The sequence below is a fragment of the Pundamilia nyererei genome, unplaced genomic scaffold (assembly GCF_000239375.1).
Source record: "Pundamilia nyererei isolate P.nyererei 1_Seehausen unplaced genomic scaffold, PunNye1.0 scaffold00111, whole genome shotgun sequence".
Lineage (NCBI taxonomy): Eukaryota > Metazoa > Chordata > Actinopteri > Cichliformes > Cichlidae > Pundamilia > Pundamilia nyererei.
In genome coordinates, this window is record NW_005187512.1 from 296,238 (window position 1) to 306,106 (window position 9,869).

Below are 9,869 nucleotides of genomic sequence, written 5' to 3' on the forward strand. Positions count from 1 at the left end.
TATATATATATATTTATCATGGCATATATGTATGTATATGCACTGTAATAATATTGTGTATTAAATGCATGCCTGGTTTATTTCGCAATATATCACTTTTAGACCCATAGGAGGAAATAAACACAAATGTAGGGCAATTCATTTTTGCTATGTGCATATTTTGGAGGGAGGAAGGAAAAAAAATATTACTTGGTGGAGAACAGTATATGCAATATTTAAAAGTGGATGATTTTAGAATCATATTAGTAATATTTTAGTAGGTGTCCAATGCATTCAGATGAAGGAAAAGTTACATTGAGAACCAATATAAAGTCCAATAAATGTATGAGAGGTGCACTGGTACATACTGCAAAAGAAATGTCCATCATATTTAAGTAACTTTCCTCATTGTTGAGCCGTAGACATATTAGACTCTTTCTCAAGTGGGGCTGTTCTACTTTTTCTAGATTTTGAGAATAAAAGTTAATTTTGTAGCTTTTTGCGATGTCACCATTTGCAAAAAGAAGCAAATTTTCCAAAATGCTTTTTTGACTGGTGTGCAATGATAGCAGAATATGTAATACAGTTTGGCTAGTGCCTATCCCAGTGGCCACGGGGTGCGAGGCAGGATACTTCCTGGACAGATTGTCAATGTGTTGAGGAGCTACCACACAGAGACAGACAACCGTTTGCACTTAGAATGACAATGTGGAGTCATGAGTTACACTAACTGTTCTGACTGTATGTCTTTGGTCTGTGGGAATAAGCCGGAGTGCAGACACAGGGAGAACATGCAAACTCACCCAGAAAAGCCCCAGTTATGGTGGTGGATTTGAACCTAAGACTTTATTGCTGTGAGGCAATGGTGCTAACCACTGCAACACCATGCTCCCTTAAATCTAACATATCATGCAGTAATGTATTACTACATTAGACTAATACACCACCTTACTGTGCAGGATTGTTTGTTGGCTTGGGAACAACAAACTTAATAAAAAGAAAAAAAAGCGTTCAGGTGAGGGGAAGAACTGAGGAGGGTGCAGCATGACCTAGGGTTGAAACTAAGGAAATGCAAGGACCTCCTACAGAAAGGAGCTGAAGGCTGAGCTCAAGCACAACATGGAGGATGTGTGCAGTGGAGGAAAATCACTGAGTTTAAGGTGACAGTCTACCAGTAGTCAACTTCGAGAGAGCAAATGAGCTTAACGGTTTCTTCAGCAGGTTTAGTTCACTTCCTCTGCTGCCTCCTCTACCTCACACCCTGGCCTCCACACATCCACTACCTTCAACACCTTCATCCTTCCATCCTGGTGAGCTCTGTCTATCACATCCTGATCTGTGAGTCACTCTGACGAGCACCTGATTCTACAGTTACCGGATGAGTGATGTGCAAGAGGAGGCGTACAGAGCACCAGTGGATGATTTTATGGAGTGGTCTGGGAGGCAGAAATCTTCTCCTTATGAATGTAATTAAGGCCAGAAAGATGGTGATTGACTTCAGAAGGAAAACGATGGCTACATGACCCATTAATGTGGCAGAGGAGTACAAGTACTTGGGCAAACCAAGCTTACACAGATGGGTCTTAAGCTTTTAAAAGTAAAAGTATCAACAATATCCACAGATCTTAAGTCCAGTGAAAGTAAGTTCCATAATGTAGACACAATGTCTCCTACAGTCCTTAGGCTCGATGGAGGTACCACCAACAAGCAGCAGACCAGTAGTTCTGTTAGTGTAAGTAAAAGGTAAATAAAATAGGGAAGGATTTGACTATTAGTAATCAATTTATAGTAATCACCAAACTTTTGACTTGAACTCTGAACTTTATGGGGATCCAGAGCAAAGACAACAAGCTGGGTGTCACTTGAGAGATTTTAGGATCTTGTGAATAAAAGCATGCACCATAATTTCCATTTCAGGTTGAAACACTATATATTTACGTCAGTCAGAGATCCACAGATTATAAAAACAAGATCTAACAAGAATCAGCAGGTTTATCAAAATTGAATGCCTGATCACATCTAACACCCAGACTCCTGACTGCTGGGAGACTGAAAGAAGTGATAGTTCAAAATTCCGACCACCATGGGGACAAATCATCAGGGGGATAAATGAGAATGTTTTTTTGTGTATTTAGTGACAATAATTCACTTCTTTATAACATTAATGTAGTCCTGAAAAACAGATTGGGCTACATTTGCATGAAATGTACAACAGGATATCATCTCTGGTATAAAATTGTCTTCATGGTTGGTCTAGGTGGAAGCAGATATAAACCAAAGAAGATGGGCCCCAGGACAGAACCCTGGGGCACGGCACAGGATAGAATGGGAGTACAGGACACAGACACAAAGATCCAATCCAGAGCTTTCGAGGTTAGCATAGAAAAGAAGAAAGGGATTTCCTAAACGATAATAAACACTGCATCTAGTTAAGTAGGTTAAATATTTACATACTGTATATGATTTACATGTGATAAATAAATGCAGATGGAACAGTTGCAGCAGAGCTTATATGCATGATTACTTTCTTATAAATAATAAATAGTAATTAGAATTTCCTGCCCTGATTATGGCTTGTTTATGACTGAATTTGTTTTTCGTGGATGCGATGGACGCACGTGGAAACCAAAGAGGAAAAAGCAAACCAGGATTCACCATTGTTCACTTCTGCACTTCATCAAATCTAATGAAAGCCTGCAGGCCTGATAACATTGTACTGCTTCAGGGGAAATTATTCCACATCCTGCGTGAAAGCTACCTCTGCCTGGCTGTTAATATTCTCATATTTAGGCCTGCACAGACTGAGATGGTGGTTGGACCCCATGAGACCCCGCAGATGGGACAGCTTGTGCCATACTGTGTGCCGCCACATCCAGACGGTAAAATGTCACAAAAATGTCAGGGGAAACCCAGTTGGCTTCATAGCTGATACTCCTCAGTGATACACCATTGAACAACACCAAAGAAAAGGCCAAACTGCCCTACACTCAAGTACTGTCACAGACTGTATATTGGCACTGTTGCCATTAGTCAGGCATTGGTTCAATATCTTATTCTCCTGCTTTTCAGCTTGAGATTATAAAAAGCAGACTGGTGTATTTATTGGACAGATGTGTGGATTTATTGGGAACAACAAAGCCATAAGAACCAAACATTTAGTTATTAACTGTGACAGGGGCTCGCTCTTTCCAATCAGTCCACGGCTTTAAAGGGGTGTTAAATAATCTATGACCTTTATAGGACCAGTAGGAATTGCAACCAATTTGGCAGAACTTATCTCCTCCTCCAAGTCTCTGGCACAGAACCAACCTCGACCCCTCCTCTTCCCCTGAGCGACGGCGGCCTGCAACTGACAAAAGCTGTGTTCTCGGAAAAGGGTCAAATAAACTTTCTAATGAGAGCAAAAATCCAATGCAAATGTCTCCTTTGAAGAGGTAATCATGTCAGGATGAAAAATACTGGCAAACCTAGTTGTGTTTTTTATGCTTGCTACACAGAGTTTCTAAAAAGTACTGAATAAGCTAGATCCTAATTACAGCACAAGAAATTATGTATTTTACCTTTTTTTTCTTATCAAAAAAAAGAACATTTTCACCATCAAACTCCAGTCAAAATGACAAAGTTTGAAATGGCACTGCTGATAACAACAAACAAAAACTTCTAATGTTTAATACATATTTTATTGCATCTTTTTCCCTCCTGCAGATCGTTTTGGAGGTCTTCCACCAGCAACCACAATCTATTTTAATTTGTTCCAGCTCTTCCATTTCCTCTGGATCACTGCACTGATAGAAAACACTATGAATCAATTACACAACCAAAACTCTGATTTTTGTTTGTTTGTTTATTTTGTGCATGCACACACGTTTCTGTTTACGTATACTAAAATAATACCTATCAGCCTATGATTATCATATAGCATGAATACAGTTGATAGCTAACTGTCACTATGACCAGACTAAACCATAAATCTCAACAAGACGGAGTTTAAATAAAATAAATAATTTGTCTTAAGCCACCTGCTTGTGTTTGTGCCAATCTACCCATCTCCTAATCGCAGACATGAAAACTTATTTTAAGAGGAAAACCTTCTATATAACCCCGATAAACACTTACATGGCTCATTTCATGCAGAAAAGTTGGAGCACTCATTGTACATCAGGGACATGAGACTCTGTGAGGCTTTATCCAGTTTTTCATATATATATGATTTGTCCCCTTTTTCAAAGCACAAACACAATTTCAGCTCAGTAAAAATTATATTTTGGAAAAGTTTCATTGTAAATGTATTCAGAGACTCTGTAGTGCTGAGGTGTGCACAGGGAGGAACAGACTTCTGAAAATGCTGACGCAGACACGAAGGTTCACGTCCATATTAGGACTTAACAGTCATTTCATGTCCTTCACTCATCCACTATATCCTGTGAATCTGCAAATAAGCAAGCAATCTCCTGCGTCCTCTGTATACCAGCAAGCCCATGCTCAATTTAGGTAAATAAACGGTGACTTTAATGTGCTGCTAAAATGCTCATCTGCACACAGACAGTTTCATAACCAAGTTTAAAATTAAAATTGTATGATGATAGAGCCATTACACAACCTATCATTGTTAACACACTGATAGACTGTATATAAAGGATGGTTATGGTCACATTAGATTACCCATTGTAGTCTAAAAAAGACTTGATGAGCATCTTGATGGTTTGGGAGCAGATTTGTCAATCACATTGTTAGCATACCCTGGTTTATCTCCCTTTTTGATTCTAACTGTGTACATTGTTAACAAATTGAACATTTTGTTTTATTTATTAAGAACTAAAAATAGCAAATAAGATTCTAAACATCATCACAAACACATCAATCCTATAGCGCTTATATTCATGTGATACCAAAACCAGCAATGTTATTGATACGTTCGATATTTGGATCCGTCTGCGCACCTCTAACCACCCCTAACTTAACAATAACAATAAATAAAAAGAAGCCTTTAACCCCTCCAGTAGACATTAATCAGTCTGCTGAGGAAGTGTTACAGGATCATGAGTCTGCACAAACTCTACTTGGAGCACTTTTGTTTGGAGTTGGTATCTTCTCCCTGTGCTTGTGCAGGTTTTCCCTGTGAGCTCTGAGCTTCACTATGAAAAACATGCTACATTAGGTCCTGTCACTGTGCACTTGATTAAAACACTGACTTACAGCTGGATTATGTCCTCAGAAACTGTACAATGGCTGCCCACTGCTGCTAATATAATACGGTTAAATGCAGTAAATGAGTTTCCCCGCAGGGATCAACAAATGATACCTTACTCTTACACACCGTAACCTGATGATGATGCTGAATTAAAAGTTAAGAGAATATAATGGTAACTCTTAACAGTTGTCAACATTTTATGCTAAACCATAAATGCAATCCTCAGTGCAACGCTAGAGGAAAAAGCCAAGCAAGCATTCAGGTAATTAGGATTCCTCCTTTGGGTGCAGTCTCGCTCCCATCCATCCAATACCCATTCAGATACTTCATTCTGGACCGCAGCGGTGGACCGAGACATTGAGATTACCATCCTTAGAACTCAATCTGCCTCAGTGCTCTGAGCTAATAGTCTAGCCTTAAAAATTACTTTTTAAAACTAGAGAAATCTGTGAGATAGTGAAGGAAATAAAGCAGTTATAGGGGCATATTCACTTGCTTTTGTGTTAGTTTGAACTCCCTAACATTGCTGATTAAGTTGTCTTACAAATATTACATTATATTTAAACTACACTGAGGTAATTTCAACACTCTGGACATGAATATGTAACAATAATCCGTTGTAAACGTTCTCAGCCAGCTGAACAACAAACACACATCTGGCCTGTAGCCTTTATATCCATTCAAATGGTGAACATTAGGATATAATACTTTTGTGTGCTGTGTGTTTGCAGTGTTAGGAGCTCACCCCAGCGGTATTTGTCGATTAGCATGCGAGCCAACTGGATTCTCCCTCATTATCTAACAAGCTAATTACAAGCTAATTATTTCAGGAGAGCGGGGTTAGCACATCAACTTTGCAAAGTTGTGAAATTGATAGAGACAACGCTGCAGTGAGGGCAATCATTATAATTGATGGTGTACTTGTTTGTGTAGTTGAGAAAGGTATCAAGTAGTACCTCAGGAAAACCGGTGCGTCTTTAATTAGAAGACAATCTATACTGCAAAGCAAATAGCTGTGTCTAACATTAACAAATCAAATAGTAAGTCAATTTCCCAGTAGCGCTTTAACCATATTTTTTCAACTGTATTACAAAGAGACAATGCTGAAGTTTAAAAATAACACACTTACTAGCACTAGGCATGCAAATGTTTATTACTTATTGGCAGATTCATTTACATAAAAATCAAAACTGCAATGTTTCAAGGGGAGCCGCATGTAAAATCAAATGCTCATGTTCTTCCTCTGCCCTGTAGACATATTTGTCTTTTCAGACTGTTTTAGTGTGAGTCAAACAGTTTGGGAGATACTGACTACAGAAATGTCTGCTGTTTCTTACTATAATGGAATTAAATGGCAGTTGCCATATGGTGTTTTAATGAAGACTTAAAACACTCAGAGGCGATGTCTCGTTCCAGAAATATTGGCCTGGTTAGGCAGGCCATGTCATTTTATAAAGGAACTATCTTGTTTTTGCTTTCTACATCTGCCAACCTAAACAAGCATGCAGCTAGCTAACACAGTAGGACACCCGTCACCCTGTCACAAGCATGAGCGTCATTAGAAGTAGCTGAAAACTATCTCCTGGAAAGGGAAATGGTTGGCGAGTGTAATTGAGTAGAAAGAAAATAGTTCCCACATAAAAATGTTTGTGATGTTATCACAGGGCAAAGACTTCCCATTAGTGCTCCAGTTATAATTTTGATTTTGTCACACAGTTTTAAAAGCAAAAAACAGACTTTTAGACCCTTAGGATTTGTATTTCTGTAACTGCTGATAAAAGCCGGGGTTTGGGCGAATCGATGGCCTCGCCAGCTTAACCTGGCTGTATGCATCATCAAATGAAAGCTCCTCCCTCAGCATCAGATACCCAATCACGATGGAGGAAGAGCGGGACACGCCAGCGTTACAGTGGACCAGCACCACACCGCCCTGTGGAAAGAGAATGTGACTGTAAGACCAAAAACAGACACAGTAAACATTAAGAAAAGTCAGGATTTCACATCTCGACTTCATTACTAAAGAAAATATATAACACTCTAAACATAAAATTGGTCAGTTTCAAACAACCATTTAGCCATTTACAAGATCAGTTTGAAGCTTTAAGGCATTTAAAAACCATGAAAACTAGTACACAGTTATTCAAAACAATTATCTGTTCCTTAGCAAGTCTTAAAAGTAGAAACAACGTCAGGTGCTGGGTCTGTGACCGAGCATTTTCAGTTTATTTTGTATTTTTGATTTCTTATTCTTCTTAGTCTTATTCTAGTTTAGGTTTCCAGTCTACTCTTGTCTTCTGTGTCAATATGTCATGTGTTTCTTGTCCACGTGTCTCATGTTGTCAAGCCTGTGTTGTCATATCTAAGTCTCTCCATGTTTCCTGTTTTATTTTGAAAGTCTTGTGTTTCTTTGTTCAATGTGTTTAGTTTTACTCTATCCCTGTGACGTTGTTATGTTAATTTGTGTCAGCTGTTTCCTCATGTGTTTCCACTTCCCCTTAACACCCCCTGTGTGTATTTAGTGTGTGTGTTTTCATTCAGTGTTTGTCAGGTTGTCTGTGTTTGCTCCCATCACGTCACATCGAAGTTCTGTGTACTTCATGATTCTGCTCAGGTTGTGTCCTTGTGTTTTGTTTTGGGGTTTTTTCTCATCACAGTTTCTCGCACGTTCCTGGTCAGAATCATGTTCATATCTGTTGTCATAGTTATTATAGTTGAATTATAGTTACCACAGTTTAATTTCCCCAGTTTAGGTTTTACTTTAGTTTTCGCCCCTGTTCGCTTTTTGCTTTATTTTTGTACTCATGTTTAATCAGCCTGAATAAACGGCTCATCTTTTATTTGAAACGCAGTTCCGTCTCCTTCCGTGTCTGCAATTGGGTCCCACTATTCACTCAAGACACAGTCAGCTCCTGCTGACAGCGGCAAACAATCTCATATGAACAACAAGACTTAGTATTTTAAACTGTATTCATTTAACAAAAATCAATGCAGATGCCAAAATGCAGGAGTGTGTGAAAAACTAAGACCATCTTTAGCACCATTTGTTTTCTCTAGGACTTTTTGTGGAACAATTTTGTTCTTTGTCCCGTCACAGCATTTCAATTGGGTTGAGGTGTACACTTTGGTTTTAAGCTTCCCTGGGAATTAAAAGGGTGAATAGCCGTCAGCTGCTGGTAATCAGATGCACCTGATGAACTGATGATCAGAAAGTGTGACCACCTCTATAAATGCACGTTTCATCTGCAGCATTCTCGTGTGTGTGTTAACCTGATGCAAAGCAGGACAGACATCGGCAATGATGTTAAAGAAGCAACTGTTGCTGCCCATCAATCTGGGAAGAGCTTTAAGGCCATTTCCAAAGAATTTTACGTCCATTATTCCACAATGAACAAGATCATTCTTCTGCAAAGGATCTAATTATTTTTTATTATGTCCTGACATGTGAAACCTTAGAAATGAAAGATATGCTTTTTTAGACATGCTTTCTTTTTCACATGACCGTATGGCTGAGGTTTCTACTCCCACTTCAGTAAAACAGAGTTAAGTAAAAGCATTACACTGAAGTACAAGGGTGACTCTAAGTTCACAAAGATCACTTTGTCTCTAAAGAAGAAATCTGTCAACTAAAACAAAATTTTAAAAAGAATTTGAATGGTATAAATAAAACTTTGATTCACAAAAGATTTTCATGCGACGATTTCTCTTAATGTTAGCGCACAAAGTGAGCTTTTTGTGTGGCCACGTACCGGTCATGAGTAAAGGTGAATAAATATGTTTTTATGCTATTTATTAAAGCTTAAAGATAAATTTCACTGTATTTTGTTATTTTCTGATTTCTTAATATTCCTGAAGGAGCATTAGACGGATGATGTAGAGCGAATTGAGAGAGAGCAAATCTGCATCTGGGACTGTGTGAGAATGTGTCAAAAATTTGCACTGTGATACATATTAATGTTGATGTAATTATTTTACTGCCTAAAGTGCCTTGATGGAAATATTTTTTAAAAGTCTAGCCACATCTTGCGTGCAGGCCCACGGCTCACTTCTGAAGCTCAGTGTATTGACACTTTTTTGTCTCTTTTATTCACAGCGAAATCTCCCGTCGCAGAATGAAGTCTCTTTCCAGGCTGAAATTAAGTGGAACTGAACGTGTGAGTGCAGTTTTGATTTTTACTGTCCATCAGTACCCAGGAAGGAGAGGATATTTAAATGATCTTGCTGCAAGTGGCATGCTATCAGAGTGCTTTCTTTTTCTTTTTTTTTTAAAATATAACAATATCCAGCAGTTCCACTGGGAAAAATACAATTTATTGAAGTGCACACAGAACAATATCTGTATTGTGCTGTATAAGACCTCTCTTTTATAAGTTTCCATCTTTCAAAATGGTTGATCTGCCCTTATAATATCTGTGCTGGTGTCTTCAGTCAGCATTGTTACATAGGTTTTGTTTTCCTTCTTTACAAAAGAAAACTACAGAAAACTTCTGCAGACTGAAAATTGCCTGAGCTACATAATCCATCACAGCAAACACAGAGACTTAATTTGGTTTTGTCAGTGTTTCTTGTTTTGCTGTTATTTCATTGCGCTCCAGTTGAGTGTTTTCATATCAGCGCTCACATCACATTATGTTCTGCTTACGGTCAATACACACACACACACACACACACACACACACACACACACACACACACACACACA

The 9,869-nt window shown here is 38.5% G+C and overlaps 1 protein-coding gene across 2 annotated transcripts in view; it reads right to left on the minus strand.

Annotated features, from left to right (window-relative positions):
- Nucleotides 1-6,299: 6,299 nt before the first annotated feature.
- Nucleotides 6,300-9,869, minus strand: part of LOC102197501 (dual specificity protein phosphatase 19) — a 19,630-nt gene continuing 16,060 nt past the window's right edge. For both annotated transcript variants that reach the window (XM_005741526.2, XM_005741527.1), the window contains exon 5: nucleotides 6,300-7,100. In XM_005741526.2, coding sequence (XP_005741583.1) covers nucleotides 6,918-7,100 — 183 coding nt within the window. In that variant the 3' untranslated portion in view covers nucleotides 6,300-6,917. The remainder of the gene's footprint in view (nucleotides 7,101-9,869) is intronic.